Here is a 22,914-nt window from a genome sequence, read left to right on the forward strand (position 1 = left end):
ATTCAAAATTGGGAAAGGAGAATGACAAGGCTGTATATCATCACCTTGCTTATTTAACTTATATGCAGAGTACATCATGAAAAGCTGCAGGTTGGATGAATCACAAACTGGAATCAAGACTGCCAGGAGAAACATCAAAAACTTCAACATGCAGAGGATATCAATCTAATGACAAAAAGTGAAGAGGAACTAAAGAGCTTCTTGATGAGAGTGAAAGAGGAGAGTGAAAAGCCAGCTTAAAACTCAACATTCAAAAAATGAAGATCATGGCATTGGTCCCATCACTTCATGGCAAGAGAATGGAAAAAAGTGGAAATAGTGACAGATTTTATTTTCTTGGACTCCAAAATCACTGTGAACAGTGACTACAGCCAAGAAATTAAAAGATGCTTGTCCCTTGGAAAGAAAGCTATGACAAACCTAGGAGTGTATTAAAAGGCAGAGACATTACTTTACCAACAAATGTCTGTATAGTCAAAGCTATGGTTTTTCCAGTAGTCATGAAGAGATGTGAGTTGAACCGTAAAGGATGAGCACCAAAGAATTGATGCTTTTGAATTGTGGTTTTGGAGATGATTCTTGAGAGTCCCTTGGACTGCAAGGAGGTCAAACCAGTCAATTCTAAAGGAAATCAACCCTGAATATTCATTGGAAGAACTGATGCTAAAGCTGAAGCTCCAATACTCTGGCCACCAGATGCAAAGAGCTGACTCACTGGAAAAGATTCTGATGCTGGGAAAGATCAAAGGCAAGAGGAGAAGAGGGTGGTAGATGATTAGATGGTTAGATAGCATCATGGGCTCAATGGACATGAATTTGAGCAAGTTTTGAACTGTGGTGTTGGAGAAGATTCTTGAGAGTCCCATGGACTACAAGGAGATAGAAACAGTCCATCCTAAAGGAGATCAGTCCTGGGTGTTCATTGGAGGGACTGATGTTGAAGGTGCAACTCTAATACTTTGGCCACCAGATGTGGAGAGCTGACTCATTTGAAAATATCCTGATGCTGGGAAAGATTGAGGGCAGGAGAAGGGGACGACAGAGGATGAGATGGTTGGATGGCATCACCGACACAATGGACATGGATTTGGGTGGACTCTGGGAGTTGGTGATGGACAGGGAGGCCTAGCATGCTGCGGTTCATGGGGTCGCAAAGAGTCGGACATGACTGAGTGACTGAACTGAACTGAACTCTATTTGACAGTATCAATCTTCAAATGTTCTGCTGTATTAATTGGCAGGCAGCATGACAGAACTCTTTGTGTAATACACCATATGTGCCCAGAAACACTAGAATACTGGTGTAGTCACTGAAAGGCACTCTGGGACACTTTAAATGTCTTTGATTACAAAAGTTTGTCCTGTGAAAAATATTTTTAATTTAATGTCATCTAATGTGAGGATTTACTGATCTTTCCCACTAAACCTGAAGATTCCACTTACCTACCTACAGCAATTTACACAATTTGTCTTGCCTGATCATCCCACAGGCCAACAAGACTTGGAGATATCCTAGGGCCACTATCCCTGACACAATCTTCACTAAACTGTTTCCAAAACAGCTTATACTTGACATTGCCAACAATCTGCTACTTTATATATTCTGAAGCCTTGGTCTCCAGTTCCTATCGGGATTTTTTGTTGTTCCTCATTTGTGCTTTGAAGTTTTTTTTTTTTTTTTTAATATTTGTTTATTTTTGGCTGTGTTAGGTCTTTGTTCCTGTGCAGGCTTTTCTCTAGTTGCAAGGAGGGCCGCTCTCTAGTTGCAGTCCACAGACTTCTCATGGTCGGGCTCTAGGGTGTGTGGGCTTCAGTAGTTATGGCTCCTGTGCTCTAGAGCACAGACTCAATAGCTGTGACACACAGGCTTAGATCTCCGAAGCATAGGATCTTCCTGCACTAGGGATTGAACATGTGTCTCCTGCACTGACAGGTGAATTCTTAATCACTGAGGTGCCAGGGAATCTCCATATTGTTTCTTATCAGGCCATGTTTGCTCTGGATGATCCTACCAACCTTAAAAGTTTAACCAATTTATTCAGTATCAAGCTAAAAACATTGAAAGCATCCATTCTTTATGATGTGATGGTATTAATAAGGACTTCAGCTGAAAGTGAAGCTCCAATACATCAGCCATCTGATGCGAAGAACCGATTCATTGGAAAAGACCCCAATGCTGGTAAAGATTGAAGGCAGGAGGAGAAAGGGATGACAGAGGACGAGATGTTGGATGGCATCACCAACTCAAAGGACATGAGTTTGAGTAAGCTTAAGGAGATGGTGAGGGACACGGAAACCTGGTGTGCTGCAGTCCATGGGGTCGCAAAGAGTTGGACACGACTGAACAACTACAAATGTACTATTGGAGTTGGTTGAGTAGTATTTTGCTGAGGATTTTTACATCTATGTTCATCAGTGATTTTGGTCTGTAATTCTTTTTTTGTGTGTGTAATATCTTTGTCTGGTTTTGGTTTCAGGTGCCCTCACAGGATGACTTTAGAAGCGTTCCTTCCTCTGCAATTTTCTGGAACAGCTTGAGAAAGACAGGTGTTAACTCTTCTCTAAGTGTTTTATAGAATTCACCTATAAAGCCATATGGTCCTGGACTTTTGTTTTCTAGAAGTTTTAAAAATACTGATTCAATGTCATTACTTGTAATTGACCTGTTCATATCTTCTATTTTTCCCTTGTTCAGTCTTGAGAGATTATACTTTTATAAGAACGTCTGCATTTCTTCTAGGTTGTCCACTGTATTGTCATATAGTTCCTTGAGGTAGCCTCATAATGATTTTTTTCCATTTCTGTGGTGCTGGTTGTAACTTCTCCTTTTTCATGTCTGATTTCATTGATCTGGGTCCTTTCTCTTTTTTTCTTGATGAGTCTGGCTAAAGATTTATCAGTTTTGTTTGTTTTTTCAAAGAACCAGCTTTAGTTTCATTGATCTTGTCTATTTTTTTCCTTTAGCCTCTATTTTATTTATTTCTGCTCTAAACTTTATGATTTCTTTCCTTCTACTAACTTTGGATTTTGTCTGTTTTTCTTTTTCTAGTTCCTTTAGGTGTAAGATTGGGTTGCTTATTTGAAACTTTTCTTGTTTCTTGGGGTAAGATTGTATTGCTATAAACTTTCCTTTAGAATTGCTTTTGCTGTTTCCCACAGGTCCTGGATCACTGTGTGTTCATTTTCATTTGTCTTCAGATATATTTTTTTAAATTTCATCTTTGATTTCTTCACTGATCCATTGATTGTTCAGCAGCTTACCATTTAGCCTCCATATGTTTGCATTTTTTAGTTTTTTCCCCTGTAGTTAACTTCTAATATCATAGTATTGAGGTCAGAAAAGATAAGGAGATAAAAGATCTGTACTTGGAAAACTATAAGACACAGATGAAATAAATGAAAGGCAACACAAACAGATGAAAGATATGCCATGATCATGAATTGGAAGAATAGTGCTAAAATGACCATACTACACAAGGCAATCCACAGATTCAATGTAATCCCTATCAAAACAAAAGGGAATTTTTCACAGAACTAGAATAAATAATTTTAAATTTTCTATAGAAACACAAAAGACCCCCAAATAGCCAAAACCATCTTGAGAAAGAAGAACAGAGCTCGAAGAATAATGTTCCCTGGTTTCAGACTACACTACAAAGCTATAGCAATTAAAATGGTATGCTAATGGCACAACAACACATAGAGATCAATGGAACAGAAGAGAGAGCACAGAAACCCACACATTGATGGTCAATTAATCTATGACAGAGGCAGGAATAAACAATGGAGAAAAGACAGTCTCTTCAATAAGTGGTTCTGGGAAAATTAGACAGCTACATGTAAAAGAATACACTCTCTAATACCACATACAAAAATAAACTCAAAATAGATTAAAGATCTAAATGTAAGAAACGACACTATAAAACTACTAAAACAAAATAGGCAGATTACTCTTTGACATAAATGGCAGCAATATTTCTTTTTTGATCTGTCTCCTAAAGCAAAGGAAGCAAAAGCAAAAACAAAAGGGACGTAATTAAACTTGAAAGCCTCTGGACAGCAAATGAGGCCATCAACAAACTAAAAAACAACCTTCTGAGTAGGAGAAAACATTTGCAAATAATATGATCAATAAGGGGTTAATATCCAACATATATAAACAGTTGATACAAGTCAACATCAAAAAGACAAATCCAATTAAAAATGGGCAGAAAAACTGAACATTTTTCCAAAGAAGACATACAGATGGCCAATAAACACATTAAAAATACCCAGCAGTGCTAATCATCAGGAAATGCAAATCAAAACCACAATGAAGTATCAGCTCACACTAGTCAGAAAGACTATCATTAAAAAAGAACACAAATAACAAATGTTGCCAAGGATGTAGAGATAAAGGAATCCTTGCTCACTGTTGGTGGAATGTAAATTGTGTATTGGTGCAGCCACTGTGAAAAACAGTATGGAGGTTTTGCAAAAAATTAAAAAGAGAACTACCATATGACCTAGCAATTCTGCTCCTGGGTAAATATCAAAAAAAAAAAACAAACAAAAAACAAACCTCAAGAACACTCATTTGAAAAGATCCGTGCACCCCAATGTTCAAGAGTGCATTATTTACAATTGCCAAGTTATGGAAGTGACCTAAGTGTCCATCAACAGATGAATGGATGAAGATGTGCGGTGTGTGAATATATATCTATATATTTGTATGTATACACACACACACACAATGGAATTTACTCAGTCATAAAAAAGAATGAAAATTTTCCATCTGCAGCAAAATGAATAGACCTGAAAGGCATTATGCTTAGTAAAGTAAGTCAGAGGAAGATAAATTTTGTATGATATCACTTATATGTGGAATCTAAAACATACAACGAACTAGTGAATAAAACAAAAAGCAACAAACTCACAGATTTAGAGAACAAACTAGTGGTTATCAGAGGGGAGAGAGAACGGGGGAAGGGTAGGGAGAAAAAGGTTATTATATAAAATCATTTGTGGGAAACTTTTTGTATGTGTGTGTGAATGTGCACATGTGTGTTACTTACAGTTTTATTTTATTACAGCAAAAGGATAGCGATTAACATCAGCCAAAGGAAAAAGCATATAAGGAAGAGTCCAGAAAACTAAATTCAGAGCTTCCAGTTGTCTTTTTCATAGAATCAAGACAGCATGATTCTCCTGGTAATGATATGTGAAAAAAGCATCAACTGTTGCCAAACAGGAAACCCAACCAAGCCTTGGTGTCAAGAGCCTTAAATATCTTGCATGCATAGTTGCCTGATCATCAGGGCTGATTTGACCACCTCAGCTTTCAATCCTGAGGAAATCAAGCTGCAGGGCTGAAAGCCCACACCCTTCATTAAGTTGTGGGTGTGGCTCTGAGGCCCCAGGCAAAATCACATATTTACTATCTGACTATCTAATTACATAATTACTATCACAAGGCCCTGGAATAAACAAAGACATTCCTATCAGCATAACATTCCAATGGTCTAGAGATTACCTCCTAGAAACTGAGGCAAAGAAGAGATATTTCTCTGCCTGAGGTTCGAATCTTTACTGCACAGGCTGTACCTGGCCTTTACTCAAGGCTCTTTCAGAGCAAAATATATTTGTCTGGGAATCTACTTTCAGTATAGCATTTATATGACATAACAACAGTAAAAAACAAGCCCATCTTATAAAGCCATTACATACATTTTTGTATTTTTATACCAACTTCTTTGATCTACCTCTATTTGTACTTCATAATAAACTTAGCTGATGGTTAGCTGAATCAGTTTTCCCTCAAACTACTCATTTGCCATCACTTTATTTCTCTTGGCTCACTGTTGAACATTATGGATTGTTCCTGTGAACTGAACTGTGTCCCCCCCAAATTTATATTTTGAAGCCCTAACCCTCAATATAGTTGTATTTGGAGATAGATCCTTCAAGGAGGTAATTAAATTTAAATGAGGTAACAAGAGAGCCTTAAATGAATAGGACTGGTGTCGCTATAAAAAGAGGGACATGCACAGAGAAAATGCTACGTGAGGACACAGTGAGAAGCCGGCTATCTATAAGCTGGGATGAGAGGTCTCACCAGAAACCAACCCTACTGGAAGCTTGATCTTTGACTCCTAGTCTACAGAACTATGAGGAAGAAAATTTCTATTGCTTAAGTCACCCAGTCTATGGTATTTTGTTGTGGAAGGAAAACTTCTGAAAACTATAAAGCATGACAGAATTTAAAGAATCTTTCATTAATTAAAAATAAATACTTTTAAAATTTGTATGGAAACACAAAACACACCAAATAGCCAAAGTAACCTTGAGAAAGAAAACTAAAGCTGGAGGAATTAGGCTCCCCACACAAGCTCTACACAAACAAGATGAAAAGGCAATCCTCAGAATGGGAGAAAATATTCGCAAAGAAAGCAACAAACAAAGGATTAATCTTTAAAATATACAAACAGCTCATGGAGCTCAACATCAAAAAAGATAATCATCTCAGTCAAAGAATGGGCAGAAGACCTAAATAGACATCCCTCCAAAGAAGACTTACAGATAACCAACAAACATATGAAAAGATGCTCAACATCATTAATTATAAGAGAAATGCAAATCAAAACTACAATAAGGTATCACCTCACATGAATCAGAATGGCCATCATCAAAAAGTCTACAAACAATAAATGGTGTAGAGGGTGTAGAGAAAAGGGAATGCTCTTACACCACTGGTGGGAAGGCAAACTGATACAGCTACTGTGGAGAACAGTATGGAGGTTCCTTAAAAAACTGAACATAGAACTACCCTATGACCCAACCATCCAACTAATGGGTATATACCCCAAGAAAATAATAATTCAAAAGGTCACATGTACCCCAATCACTGCAGCACTATTTACAATAGCCAAGAAATGGAAGTAACCTAAGTGTCCAACGACAGACGAATGGATAAAGACAATGTGGTACATAAACACAATGGACTATTACTCAGCCACCAAAGGAATGAAATAGGGTCATTTGTAGAGACATAAACGGGCTTAGAGTCTATTATACAGAGTGAAGTAAGTCAGAAAAAGAATAACAAATATCATATATTAATGGATATATATTCCCTGGTGGCTCAGACAGTAAAGAATCTGCCTGCAATGTGGAAGACCCGGGTTCAGTCCCTGGGTGAGGAAGATCCCCTGGAGAAGGGAATGGCAACCCACTCCAGTATTCTTGACTGGAGAATCCCTTGGACAGAGGAGCCTGGTGGGCTATAGCCCATGGGGCCGCAGTCAGACACAGCTGAGCAACTAACATTTTCACATAGAATCTAGAAAAATGGTATAGATGAACCTATTTCCAAGACAGGAATAGAGACACAGACCTAGAGAAATGACATGTGGCTAGGGGAGGAAGGATAGAGTAGGAAAAATTGGGAGGCTGGGATTGACATATACACATCACCATATGTAAAGAGTGAGTGGGCAGCTGCTATAAAGCACAGAGAGCTCCACCTGGTGCTCTGTAAGGACCTGGGAGGGGTGAGTCAGGGAGTGGGAGGTTCAAGAGGAAAGGGATAAATGTAAACATACAGCTGGTTTACTTCATTGTAAAGAAGAAACTAACACAACATTATAAAGGAATCGTATTCCAATAATTTTTAATATCTACAAAAAAAGCAGTATGTGAGCCTATTATATTATTTTCAAAAGCATATAACATGTCTCTTTACTTCTTTGCAACCCTTGCACTATAAGAAAAAAATTTTTTTGTGAAAAACAGTTTGGTGATTCAAGCTTCTGACAAAGTACGACTGGAAACTGAGAACAGAGGAGGGAATTAATTATTACTCAGTTAATGAGAAAGTATTAATGAATGGCCAAGAGAACACATACAGCACATCTAAATAATGTACTAATAAACTCTTCTCTAAACTACATTAGGGTGTGCTTTAATCTACTACCTTTACTGTGTGTGTGTGTGTGTGTGTGTGTGTGTATAAAGTGGCTTCAGTCATGTTCAACTCTTTGCAACCCTGCCAGGCTCCTCTGTCCATGGGATTCTTCAGGCAAGAATACTGGAGTGGATTGCCATGCCCTCCTCCAGGGGATCTTCAAGACCCAGGGATTGAACCTGAGTCTCTTGACATCTCCTGCATTGGCAAGCAGGTTCTTTACCACTATCTCCACCGTCATTCGCAAAGCTTATGCTGAAGATGATAGTTCCACTGTTGCCATGAAACCATCCTTCTTTTTGATTGTGCGTTAGGACAACTATATATAGAGTAGTATTATCACATGCAAAAGATGTGCAGAAAAATGGCACATCTGTCCAGGTGCACAGACATATGCATACCACAATGGGTTCAATAGCCTTTTCCAAGGAATATTCCTGACCCAGGGATTGAACCTGGGTCTCCTGCATTGCAGGCAGATTCTTTACCATCTGAGCCCTGTTAGCCAGCCACACTTCGCCACAATTCAGTTTTATGCCTCAAAATGCTTTAGAGTAAGAAGAATCAAGAGTAGTTTGTTTTAAAGTACCTATAACCAATTATCTTGAACTAAAGTAAAGCAAGCCTTGTCATTTGAATAGAAAAGTTTAATTCTGTATCTGGTGAAGAAAAAAAAACAAAAAACCTTGTCACACTTGAAAGAGAAAAAGCAGCTTTACAAAGTTGTTACAAGAACATATAAAATCCAAACCACACTTATAAAGGGAGTCTCCTGGCCATCTCAAAAGGAAGAGCTTTGGGTGAGATGATCACAAATGTTACTCAGCTAATGCTGAGAGCTAATTGTTAGGTAGGCTGATAAAGAGTCTGGGGCCCTCAAGGAGGTAGGGGTCCAGGGCTCTCAAGATGGATAAATGGCAAAATGTTTTTATTTTTTTTTCCTACATTGCTTTCCCTTAATCACATGAGATGTGTTTTTCTTAAACTCTAAATTGTAGTGACAACAATCTTTAAGACTAACTTTCTTTAAGACCAGAGTGATAATTACACAACAAAACAACTCATCTTAAACTATGTAACAGAAAATTGAATTAAAGATTTTACTAAGCATGGCCCTGCCCATCAGAACAGTTTCCCCCTCAGTCAGTCTCTCCCACCCTGAAGCTTCTTCCATAAGCCTCTTATCCTTCTCCATCAGAAAGACTGAAAACCACAATCACACAAAACTAACCAATCTAATCACATGGTCCACAGCCTTGTCTAACTCAATGAAACTATGAGCCATGCCATGTAGGGCCACCCAAGACAGATGGGTCATGGTGGAGAGTTCTAACAAAATGTGGTCCACTGGAAAAGGGAATGGCAAAGCACTTCAGTATTCTTGCCTTGAGAACAACATGAACAGTATGAAAAGGCAAAAAGATAGGACACTGAAAGATGAACTCCCCAGGTCGGTAGGTGCCCAATATGGTACTGAAGATCAGTGGAGAAATAACTCCAGAAAGAATGAAGAGACAGAGCCAGAGCAAAAACAACACCCTGTTGTGGATGTGACTGGTGATGGAAGCAAGCTCCAATGCTGTAAAGAGAAATATTGCATAGGAACCTGTAATGTTAGGTCCACGAATCAAGGCAAATTGCAAGTGCTCAAACAGGAGATGGTAAGAATGAACATTGACATTTTAGGAATCAGTGAACTAAAATGGACTGGAATGGGTGACTTTAGCTCAGTTCAGTTCAGTCGCTCAGTCGTGTCCGACTCTTTGCACCCCATGAATTGCAGCATGCCAGGCCTCCCTGTCCATCACCAACTCCCGGAATTCACCCAAACTCATAATCATCGAGTCGGTGATGCCATCCAGCCATCTCATCCTCTGTCGTCCCCTTCGCCTCCTGCCCCCAATCCCTGACAGCATCAGAGTCTTTTCCAATGAGTCAACTCTTCGCATGAGGTAGCCAAAGTACAGGAGTTTCAGCTTTAGCATAATTCCTTCCAAAGAACACCCAGGACTGATCTCCTTTAGAATGGACTGGTTGGATCTCCTTGCAGTCCAAGGGACTCTCAAGAGTCTTCTCCAACACCATAGTTCAAAAGCACCAATTCTTCGGCACTCAGCCTTCTTCACAGTCCAACTCTCACATCCATACATGACCACAGGAAAAACCATAGCCTTGACTAGACAAACCTTTGTTGGCAAAGTAATGTCTCTGCTTTTTAATATGCTATCTAGGTTGGTCATAACTTTCCTTCCAAAGAGCAAGCGTCTTTTAATTTCCTGGCTGCAGTCACCATCTGTGGTGATTTTGGAGCCCCAAAAAATAAAGTCTGACACTGTTTCTACTGTTTCCCCATCTATTTCCCATGAAGTGATGGGACCAGATGCCATGATCTTCAGACGACCATTATATCTACTACTTTGGGCAAGAATCCCTTAGAAGAAATGCAGTAGCCATCACAGTCAACAAAAGAGTCCAAAATGCAGTATTTGGATGCAATCTCAAAAACGGAATGATCTTTATTCATTTCCAAGGCAAACCATTCAATATCATGGTAATCCAAGCCTATGCCCTGACCAGTAATGCTGAAGAAGCTGAAGTAGAATGGTTCTATGAAGACCTACAAGACCTTTTAGTACTAACATCCAAAAAAGATGTCCTCTTCATTATAGGGGACTGGAATGCAAAAGTAGGAAGTCAAGAAACACCTGGAGTAACCAGTAAATTTGGCCTTGGAGTACAGAATGAAGAAGGGCAAAGGCTAATAGAGTTTTGCCAAGAGAATGCACTGGTCGTAGCAAACACCCTCTTCCAAAAACATAAGAGACGACTCTACACATGGACGTCACCAGATGGTAAACACTGAAATCAGACTGATTATATTCTTTGTAGCCAAAGATGGAGAAACTCTATTCAGTCAGCAAAAACAAGACCAGAAGCTGACTGTGGCTCAGAACATGAACTTCTTATTGCCAAATTCAGACTTAAATTGAAGAAAGTAGGGAAAACCACTAGACCATTCAGGTATGACATGAATAAAATCCCTTATGATTATACAGTGGAAGTGAGAAATGGATTTAAGGCACTAGATCTGATAGACAGAGTACCTGAAGAACTATGGACGAAGGTTCATGATATTGTACAGGAGACAAGGATCAAGACTGCCCTCAAGAAAAAGAAATGCAAAAAAAAAAAAAAAAAAAAAAGGCTGTCTGAGGAGGTCATACAAATAGCTGTCAAATGAAGAAAAGTGAAAAAAGCAAAGGAGAAAAGGAAAGATATAGCCATCTGAATGCAGAGTTCCAAAGAATAGCAAGGAGAGATAAGAAAGCTTTCCTCAGTGATCAATGCAAAGAAATAGAGGAAAACAATAGAAAGGGAAAGACTAGAGATCTCTTCAAGAAAATCAGAGATACCAAGGGAACATTTGATGCAAAGATGGGTTCAATAAAGGACAGAAATGGTATGGACTTAACAGAAGCAGAAGATATTAAAAGGTGGCAAGAATACACAGAACTATACAAAAAAGATCATCATGATCCAGATGATCACGATGGTGTGATCACTCACTTAGAGCCAGACATCCTGGAATGTGAAGTTAAGTGGGCCTTAGGAAGCATCATTACGAACAAAGCTAGTGGAGGTGATGGCTTTCCAGTTTAGCTATTTCAAATCCTAAAAGATGATGCTGTCAAAGCGTTGCACTCAATATGCCAGCAAATTTGGAAAACACAGCCATGGCCACGAGACTGGAAAAGGTCAGTTTTCATTCCAATCCCAAAGAAAGGCAATACCAAAGAATGCTCAAACTACCACACAATTGCACGCATCTCACACACTAGTAAAGTAATGCTCAAAATTCTCCAAGCAGGCTTCAGCAATACGTGAACCGTGAACATCCAGATGTTCAAGCCTGTTTTAGAAAAGGCAGAGGAACCAGAGATCAAATTGCCAACATCCACTGGATCATCGAAAAAGGAAGAGTTCCAGAAAAATACCTATTTCTGCTTTATTGACTATGCCAAAGCCTTTGAAAGTGTGGATCACAGTAAACTATGGAAAATTCTGAAAGAGATGGGAATACCAGAGCACCTGACTTGCCTTTTGAAATCTGTATATAGGTCAGGAAGCAACAATTAGAACTGGACATGAAACAACAGACTGGTTCCAAATAGGGAAAGGAGTCTGTCAAGACTGTATATTGTCACCCTGCTTATTTAACTTATATACAGAGTACATCATGAGAAACGCTGGGCTGGATGAAGCACAAGCTGGAATCAAGATTTCTGTGAGAAATATCAATAACCTCAGATATGCAGATGACACCACCCTTATGGCAGAAAGTGAAGAACTACAGATCCTCTTGATGAAAGTGAAAGAGGAGAGTGATAAAGTTGGCTGACAGCTCAACATTCTCATGGCATCTGGTCCTATCACTTCATGGCAAACAGATGGGGAAACAGTGGAAACAGTGGCAGACTTTATTTTTGGGGGCTCCAAAATCATTGCAGATGGTAACTGCAGCCAAGATATTAAAAGACACTTACTTCCTGGAAGGAAAGTTTTGACCAACCTGCTGCTAAGTTGCTTCAGTCGTGTCCGGCTCTGTGCAACCCCATGGACTGCAGCCTACCAGGCTCCTCTGCCCATGGGATTTTCCAGGCATGACCAACCTAGACAGCATATTAAAAAGTAGAGACCTTACTTTGCCAACAAATTTCTGTCTAGTCAAGGCTATGGTTTTTCCAGTAGTCATGTATGGATGTGAGAGTTGGACTATAAAGAAAGCTGAGCACTGAAAAATTGATGCTTTTGAACTGTGGTGCTGGAGAAGACTCTTGAGAGTCCTTTGGACTGCAAGGAGATCCAACCAGTTCATCCTAAAGGAGATCAGTCCTGAATATTCACTGGAAGGACTGATGGCTGAAGCTGAAACTCCAATACTTTGGCCACCTGATGCAAAGAGCTGACTCTTTTGAAGAGACCCTGATGCCGGGAAAGATTGAAGGGGGGAGAAGAAGGGGACGACAGAGGATGAGATGGTTGCATGGCATCACTGACTCAATGGACATGAGTTTGAGTGGACTCCGGGAGTTGGGTGATGGACAGGGAGGCCTGGCGTGCTGCAATCCCTAGGGTGGCAAAGAGTGGGACAGGACTGAGGGACTGAACTGAACTGAAACTACGTAACAATGTATCCTGCTGGAGGACTTGTTTCTCCTTCAGAAGAACCTTCTGACTAATCCTGTTATCTTAAAATGTATATTGTGGGAGTGGGTCCTATTGTTAGTTCTAATCTTGTTAACTTAAGATGTATGCTATGGGAGTGGGTCTGTGAAAGTACATAAGGCCTTGATAAGACTAGTTAGTGGGCCACTCTCTGTCCCCCTTCTCATGTCTATGTCAGAAGCTTTCTCTGTCCCTTTTTGTATTTTAATAAACTGCTACATAAAAGCTCTTGAGTGATCAAGCCTGGGCCCTGGTCCTGAAGCTAAATCTTCTTCAGAAATCACAAATCTGACATCATTCACTGTAAGTTATCAGTGCTAGACAATAACAATACAGCAAGCCATTTCTCCAATATATATATATATTTAAAATAATATGGTTTCCTAACAATACCTTTAATGAATGAATAAAATCTTGCAATATGTTTCTAAAACATTGAAATAACATAAGCCTGGCATGACTGACAGTAGCAGTTCTAAATTTAATGATTCCTATATGCATATTCAAATTTCTAGGCACCAAAAGCAACTGAAAACATGTTTGGGTAGAAATATGTTCAAAGGAACTCTGTAGGAAGAAAGGCAAGAAAATGGTTAGGGCTAACTATTTGTTATTTTATATTCTTTATACAAGTCAGTAGTTGTCTCAGCTGCTTAGCTTCTATTGTCAAATGCTCTAATATTACCACTACTGTAAATCAAAATGATATATGAACATTTCTTCTCTGGCCTCAAGCTACAAAACCATAAAGACCAAAACTAAAAACAAATAGAAAAACAAAATAAATCCCTACTATGAACCAGGGTACTATTTCATACTGCTGGTAGGAACATAAATTAGTACAGGCTCTACAGACAGCTTCCCTGGTGGCTCAGACAGTAAAGCGTCTGCCTGAAATGCGCGAGACGCGGGTTCGATCCCTGGGTCAGGAAGATCCCCTGGAGAAGGAAATGGCAATCCACTCCAGTATTCTTGCCTGGAGAATTCCATGGACAGAGAAACCCGGATGCATGCTACAGTCCATGGGTTGCACAGAGTCAGACACGACTGAACGACTTTACTTCACTACAGACAGCAATAATGAAATCTCATTCTACAAACACACTTGACTAATTATGAAATAACATATTCCAAGTTTTTCACTGTAACATTGTTTTTAACAACTGCAAAAGAGTTCATTGGTTGGCACTGATTAAAAATAGTAAAATTACACAATGGAATATTCTTCATCTATAAAAAAAGCATAGGAAAGCTCATGCTATGAAAAGAGCTTTAGGAAATATTGCCAACTTGAGGTAGGGAAATGGTACTGAACAGAGTATAGAGTATATCAGCTAAGAAAGCGGAAGGATAACATTATAGATTAAATACATTGGAAAACTGTAAAAAGAACTAACAAAACCAGTAACCTACAGAGGAGGGCATACCTAAGGAGGAGGGAAATAGAGGGCAGATGTGGAAACATTTTTTCAATGGATAGCTTTGTACACTGTATTAAAAAAAAAAAAAAAAATCTCCAGCCAGGTAAAGAAAAATTGTACACAATTTATTTTTCACCAGTCTGTTCTGGCATGCTTCCAATGATATCAGTCACCTGGATCAATAACAGTCAGTGTACATACTCTGTGGTAATTTCCACATGCTGTGCCCAATTCAATATTATTACCACTGCAGTAATGGACACCAGTTTTGGCCAACATAGCATAGTACTCTATTTCAGATTTCCTCAAGGCTGGGCAATTGCTGGCAAGGATGACCAGTTTTGCTTTGCCTTGTCTGAACATTTTCAGAGTAGGCTTGTACCCAACTACATACATTCCACTTTTCATAACCAATTGGAGCATAGCGTTGATTGACTCCAGTGACTTTTACATCTTCTTTGTGGCCACCATCTTTCCATCTTAGGAGCAGGAAGCCTCCAACCAAGAGCAGCCGCCAAGAATGGCCAGGGTGCAAGAAAGGTGTGTGCTTTATTGTTATATGAACCATGTACATAGATTATCTAACCTCCCTCATCCCCACAAAACAAAACATAAAATTCAAAAACTAATACTAGTAATTACCTCTACAAGGGGATGGGGGTGAAGGTGATGACAGACAAGGGTGACAGCAGTGGGATTGCTAGATCATATGGTAGTTCTACCTTTAATTTTTTAAGGACCCTCCATAGTGTACTCTTCAATGTACAGCTTTCAATACCCTTGTGTATATTGCCAAATGATCTTTGATAAGGATACCAAGACCACTGAAAGAAGAAACAACAGTTTCTTCAAAAATAGTGTTGGGAAAAACTGGATACTCACATGCAAAAGAAAGAGGGTGGCCTCTAATCTTATAAAATACCCCCAAATTAATTGAAAATGGATTAAGTTCCTAAACCTAAAGATCCCAAACTATAAAACTCTAAAACAGAACACAGGGGAAAAGCTTATGATGTTTAATTTAGCAATTTTTTCTTAGATATGACAACAAAAGAACAGGAAACCAAAACAAAACTAGACAAATGGGACTATATTGAACATAAAAATGTTGTGCATCAAGACACAATAATCAGCATACAAAAGCAACCTACTGGAATGGGAAAAAATACTTGCAGATCATACATCTGATTAGGTATAATATATTAAAAATATAAAAATAACTCCTACAACTAAACAGCAAAAAAAACCCCAAAAATCTGATTAAAAATAGGCAGAGGATTTGCACAGACGTTTTTGCAAAGAAGATATACAAATGGCGAACAAGCACAGGAAAAGATGCTCAACGTCATTAATCATCAGAAAATGTAAATCAAAGCCACAATGAGATATCACCTGACAACTGTTAGAATGACTACTATCAAAAAGACAAGTACTGATGAAGACGTGGAGAAAAGGGAACCCTCCTGCACTGCGGATGGAAATGGTAAACTGGTGCAGTCACTGTGGAAAACACTATGGAGGTTCCTTAAAATATTAACAATAGAACTACCATATGATCTAGCAACCCCCCTGCTGGTATATATTTGAAGGAAATGAAATCACTACTTGAAGAGATATCTATATTGTCATGTTCACTGCAGTGTTATTCACAATAGCAAACATATTGTTGTTGCTCAGTCGTGTCCAACTCTTTGAAACCCCATGCCATGGATTGTAGTACGCAATCCTTACCTATCCTGTCTCCCAGTTTGCTCAAACTCATGTCCATCAAGTCGGTGATGCCGTCCAACCAGTTCATCCTCTATTGTCCCCTTCTCCTCCTACCCTCAATCTTTCCCAACATCAGGATCTTTTCCAATGAGTTGACTCATCGCATCAAGTAGCTAAAGTACTGGAGCTTCAGCTTCAGCATCAGTCTCCCAATAAATATGGAAACAACCCAAGAGTCCATTAGCAAATGAATGAAAAAGGATGTGATAGACACACACACACACACACACACACACATTACTTATGAAGAAAGAAGAAAACTGTGCCATTTGTAACAACTTGGATGGACCTTGAGGGCATCATGCTAAGTGAAATAAGTCACATGAAGACAAATATCACTTATATGTGAAAGCTAAAACATTCAAAGCAATATAAACACAGTAGATTGGAGCAGTTACCAGGGCTTGGAGGGGTTAGGTCAAAGGGGACAGTCTTCTAGCTAGAAGGTGAATAAGTTCTGGGGATCTAACATATAGAATGGTGATTACCATTAACAATAAGACATTACACAGTTGAAAGCTGCTAACAGAACAAATCTCATGTACTCAAAAAGTCAACAGTAATTTTGTTTTGTTACTGGATTGTATGAGATCATCATATATTTTAGATATCAATCCCTTACAGATACATGATTTGCAAATACTTCCTCCTACCTTGTAGGTTGCCTTTTCATTTTGCTGATTGTTCCTGTTGTTGTGCAGAAGCTTTTTGGTTTTTATAAAGTCCTATGTAGTAATTTTTGCTTTTTTTTGGCCATATCTGAAAAATTGCTATCAACACCAATGTGTTTCACAAAAACTCTGTTTTCATCTAGGAGCTTTATGGTTTCAGGTCTTATGTATAAGTCTCTAACCTATTTAAGTTAATTTCCTTAAGTGATGTAAGATAGGGGTCCAATTTTTTCTTTTAAGTATCCAATTCTTCCAACACCATTTACTGAAGACATGTGACATCCCTCATTGAATATTCTCACCTTCCTTGCCAAATACTGCTTGGCTATATATGAGAGGGTTATTGCCACATGCTCGATTCTGTTCCATTGGTCCACATGTCTATATTTATGTCACTATGACCCTGTTAAGAGTGCCGCACTCAATATGCCAGCAAATTTGGAAAACTCAGCAGTGGCCACAGGACTGGAAAATGTCAGTTTTCATTCCAACCCCAAAGAAAGGCAATGCCAAAGAATGTTCAAACAACCGCACAATTGCACTCATTTCATGTGCCAGCAAAGAAATGCTCAAAATTATCCAAGCTAGGCTTCAAGAGTACCTGAACTGAGAACTTCCAGATTTTCGAGCTGGTTTTAGAAAAGGCAGAGATCAAATTGCCAAGATCCAATTGACCATGGAAAAAGCATGAGGATTACATAAAAACATCTACTTCTGCTTTATTGACTACGCTAAAGCCTTTGACTGTGTGGATCACAAAAAACTGTGGAAAATTCTTAAAAGAGATGGGAATTAGGCACCTTACCTGCTGTCTAAGAAACCCGTATGCAGATCGAGAAAAAACGGTTAGAACCAGACATAGAACAATGGACTATTTTCAAATTGGGAAAGGAGTACGTCAAGGCTGTATATTGTCACCCTGCAGAGTACATCATGAGAAATGCCGGGTTGGATGAAGCACAAGCAAGACTCAAGATTGTTGGGAGAAATATCAATAACCTCAGATAAGCAGAGGACACCACCCTTATGGCAAAGTGAAGAGGAACTAAAGAGCCTCTTGATGAAAGTGAAAGAACAGTGAAAAAGCTGGCTTAAAACTCAAGATTCAAAAAACTAATATGGCGTCCAGTACCATCAGTTCAGTTGAGTTCAGTTGCTCAGTCATGTCCGACTCTTTGCGACCCCATGAATCGCAGCATGCTAGGCTTCCCTGTCCATCACCAACTCCCAGAGTTCACTCAAACTCATGTCCATCGAGTCAGTGATGCCATCCAGCCACCTCATTCTCTGCCATCCCCTTCTCCTCCTGCCCCCAATCCCTCCTAGCATCAGGATCTTTTCCAGTGAGTCAACTCTTCGCATCAAGTGGCCAAAGTATTGGAGTTTCAGCTTCAACATCACTCCTTCCAATGAACACCCAGGACTGATCTCCTTTAGGATGGACTGGTTGGATCTCCTTGCAGTCCAAGGGACTCTCAAGAGTCTTCTCCAACACCACAGTTCAAAAGCATCAATTCTTTAGTGCTCAGCTTTCTTCACAGTCCAACTCTCACATCCATACATGACCACTGGAAAAACCATAGCCTTCATGGTAAATTGATAGGGAAACAATTTTCTTGGGCTTTATTTTATTTTCTTGGGCTCCAAAATCACTGCAGATGGTAACTGCAGCCATGAAATTAAAAGATGTTTGCTCCTTGGAAGAAATGCTATGACAAGCCTAGACAGCATATTAAAAAGTAAAGACATTACTTTGCCTGCAAAGGTCCATCTAGTCAAAGTTATGGTTTTTCCAGTAGTCATGTATGGATGTAAGAATTGGACTATAACGAAAGCTGAGAGCCAAAGAACTGACGCTGTTGAACTGGTGTTAGAGAAGAGTCTTGAGAGTTCCTTAGACTACAAGGAAATCAAACCAGTCAATCATAAAAGAAATCAGTCCTGAATATTCATTGGAAGGACTGATGCTGAAGCTGAAGCTCCAATACTTTGGCCACCTGATGCAAAGAACTGACTCACTGGAAATGACCCTGATGCTGGGAAAGACTGAAGGTAGGAGAAGGGGTCGACAGAGGATGAGATGGCTAGATGGCATCACTGACTCAATGGACATAAGTTTGAGCAAGGTCCAGGAGTTGGTGATGGACAGGGAATCCTGGCAAGGTGCAGTCCATGGGGTCACAATGAGTCAGACACCACTAAGCCACTGAACTGAAATGATAGATTTTGGTATGGTCCATTTTCATTTTTGTTTGCTTCAAGATATTTTTCAATTTTCTTTCTGATTTCTCCTTCTTCAGCTGTTTTCTTTAAATTTCCTTTTTTTGATCTACTGGTTGTTCAGGACTGTGTTGTTTAATTTTCACACATTTGTGAATTTTTCAACTTCCTTCTGTTAATGATTTCTAGTATTATACCACTATGGTCAAAAAGTGTGATTTTAATTTTCTTAAATCTGTTAAGACTCACTTTATGGTCTAGCCTATGGTGTATCCTGGAGAACATTGTGTGTGTGCTTGAGAAGAATATATCTTTTAGGTCCATTTGGTTTAAAGTTTGGTTGAAGTCTAGTTTCCTTGTTGATAATCTAGATGATTACCCATTGTTGAAGGTGGGGTAATGATGTCCCTGAAAATTATTTTATTGTTGTCTGTTTCTCTTTCCAGACCTTTGAGGATTTAATACATTTTGGTGCTCCAAAGTTGTGTATACATATATTTATGACTGTTATATCTTCTCAATGAATTGAACTCTTTATCATTATATAATGACCTTTTCTGTCTCTAATTACCATTTTTGGCTTAACATCTGTTTTGTCTGACATCAGTATAGGTACCCCTGTACTCTTTTGGCTTTCACTTGCATGAAGTATCTTTTTCATCTCTTCCCTCTGAGCCCATGTGTGTGTCCTCAAAGCTGAAGTGAGTCTCTGGTAAGTACCATATATTACTTTTTGTTTGTTTGCTTTTTAAATCCATCCAGCCACTCTATGCCATTTGACTGGAGAATTCAATCCATTTATATTTAGCAAAATTATTGATAGATATTACAAATTCCATCTTACAGTTTTCTGGCTGTTTTTAGTTTCTTTGTTCTCTCACTGTCTTCCTTAGTAAACTGATGGTTTTCTGTAGTTGTGCATCTTTTGTGTATCTACTTTAGGTTTTTGCTTTGTTTTGTGGTTTCCAAGTTTACATAAAACACCTTATTGATGTAACAATCTATTTTATGCTGATGACAAATTTAATCACATACAAAAACTACCCTTTTACTCCCCTCTACCTTTAATGTATTTTGATGTATGGTTTACCTCTTTTTATATTTTATATTCACTAACAAATTATTATAGCTACAGTTAATTTTAATACACTTGTTCTTTAATCTTATACCATCATTTTAGAGTACTAGAGTATTCTTAATTTGATTATATACTTACCTTTACCAGTGTGTTGTATTTATATTTTTATACATTTTCATGTTATTTCATGTTATCATGTTAGTTGTATGTGTATTTTAATGCATTTTCATTTTATTAATTAGCATCCTCTTATTTCAGCTACAAGAACTCCTTTCAACACTTCTTTTATGGTAGAACTAGTGGTGATGAACTCCTTCAGACTTTGTGTCTGAGAAATCTTTCTCTCTCCTTCATTTGTGAATCATGGACTAAAGAAGGAAGGTTTCTCCTGGCACTAAGCTGTGCTGCCACATGGGTGAGGGGACACAGGTAAAGTCAAACTGCTTTTTTCAGCCTCTTCAGTATGTCCAAACATGTGTTGATACTGTTTTTGCTCCAATGGAATGCTAAATCGTCTCCTCTGGAAACCTAGACTTCCACAGAAGCTCCCTCATCTGTGGGGAACAGTCTAGGTCAGTGTTCTCTGGGTGCTCCCAGACTGCAGTCAAGAGGGGCTAAAACTGGTTCACAGATCACTTGAGAGCCACAGCCAGGACCAAGGTCTGCCTGCCTACTGCCTAAGCACAGTGGGCAAGGTTCCTTCTGGGTCCCTTAATGTATGGTGATGGATCCCACAGCTGTCACAAAGACACTTTCATTTGTGGATGGATACAGGATATTTGGTGCAAAGAGAGGGAAGACAAGAATGAGGGATGTGTTATGCTCATGACTAAAAACATATTTTTAACCGTGTGAAATATTTTTGATTGAAATTTTAAAAACAAAAGGAAAAAAAAGTCTAAGTCTAAAACTAAAAGTCTAAACTAAGCCTAACTACTTTCTGTCCCCAGTGAGAAAGATTAAGTGTTGGTACAGAGAATTAATGCATTTTATTGTGTTCACTTCAGTGAATAAACATCTCCTTATCCTCCCCTACTTGGGCCACTGCCCTACCTTGCTGGTCTTCACACCAAAATTCTTTAGGGCAGACCTTAGTACTGACGCCTACATACTGATGCACGCATACCTTTGTCTGTGGTAATACAGCCTCTGGCCTCCTTTCCCATCCAATTGTTCTTTGGAAGTTCTTTTATTGAGATTAATATAATCTGTCTCAACCCTTGTGCAATGTTTCACCTAAGAACTCTTTCTCCTAGCCTGGATTCTATAACACTTCTTTCTACCTTTCTAACTACTCAGTCTGTCTCTAACAGTTCCCTAAAACTAGATGTTACCTATGGTCCTGCCTGCCCTGACATCCCCTTTCATTCTCTGTTCAATCTCCTTTAATCATTCCATCCACATTTGTGTGTGTCCCAGTTATTGTCAACTTGTCACCCCGTATGGTTGTTCCCAGACTCAACCTCTCTCCCAAACCCCAATAAATGAATTTCCAGCTATCTTTAGTCTCTATATGATCTGTCTAACCGTCATGGCTATTTTAAACAAATAGATCCACCCCTATACCATGCACCTGCAACATATAAAAGCAGTTTTGTAAGATTCACATTATTCACTGCCATAGATCACTTATTTTCATCTGTTTTGAGTTCTGTGATGTTTTTTAATCATTATGCATCTTTCCATTGATGGCACTGCTTCACTTCTTGGCTTGAAGCTCAACAAAGATGCTCTGGCTGAGTCTACTGATTGTCTCCCTCAAAACAAATCAAGGTCTTCTGCTGGCCAAGCTGTCTTTGGCTACTGCTAATAATCTTGCCAAGTGTGAGAACCTCTAAATTGATAACACATTTCACTGTTGACTGGCCCTTGAGCAATCTACTAATCTACAAAACCCATCTACACCTTCCTCCAGACACCTGCCTGATCTCTCGTGTTTCTTTTGGGTATCAATGGCTTCATTACCCACACTGACTCTAAAGCTAAATAGTCTCAGTCACAGTTGATTCCTCACTAGTCCCTCCTCTTTTTATTATAGTAAAAACATAAGACAATTTACCACCTTAACCATTTTTCAGTTCAGTCCAGTCGCTCAGTTGTGTCTGACTCTTTGCGACCCTATGAACCACTGTCTAGGTTGATCATAACTTGCCTTGCAAGGAGTAAGCGTCTTTTAATTTCATGGCTGCAATCAGTATCTACAGTGATTTTGGAGCCCCCAAAAATAAAGTCTGACACTGTTTCCCCATCTATTTCCCATGAAGTGATGGAACCGCATGCCATAATCTTTGTTTTCTGAAAGTTGAGCTTTAAGCCAACTTTTATCAAGAGGCTCTTTAGTTCTTCTTCCCTTTCTGCCATAAGAGTGGTGTCATCTGCATATTGAGGTTATTGATATTTCTCCTGGCAATCTTGATTCCAGCTTGTGCTTCATCCAGTCCAGCATTTCTCATGATGTACCCTGCATATAAGTTAAATAAGCAGAGTGACAATATACAGCCTTGACGTACTCCTTTTCCTATATGGAACCAGTCTGTTGTTCCATGTCCAGTTCTAATTGTTGCTTCCTGTCCTGCATACAGGTTT

The 22,914-nt window shown here is 39.0% G+C and overlaps 2 protein-coding genes across 7 annotated transcripts in view; both read right to left on the bottom strand.

The window, feature by feature from the left end:
• Window positions 1-22,914, bottom strand: part of KLHL2 (kelch like family member 2) — a 164,368-nt gene that overhangs the window by 40,286 nt on the left and 101,168 nt on the right. The window lies entirely within an intron of this gene.
• LOC102413335 (60S ribosomal protein L30-like) lies at window positions 13,020-15,897 on the bottom strand. Its single transcript, XM_044930591.1, has one exon. It carries the CDS (start codon window positions 15,010-15,012, stop codon window positions 14,755-14,757), a length of 258 nt encoding a protein of 85 aa, XP_044786526.1. The 5' UTR covers window positions 15,013-15,897; the 3' UTR covers window positions 13,020-14,754.

Source organism: Bubalus bubalis, chromosome 17 (genome assembly GCF_019923935.1).
Source record: "Bubalus bubalis isolate 160015118507 breed Murrah chromosome 17, NDDB_SH_1, whole genome shotgun sequence".
NCBI lineage: Eukaryota > Metazoa > Chordata > Mammalia > Artiodactyla > Bovidae > Bubalus > Bubalus bubalis.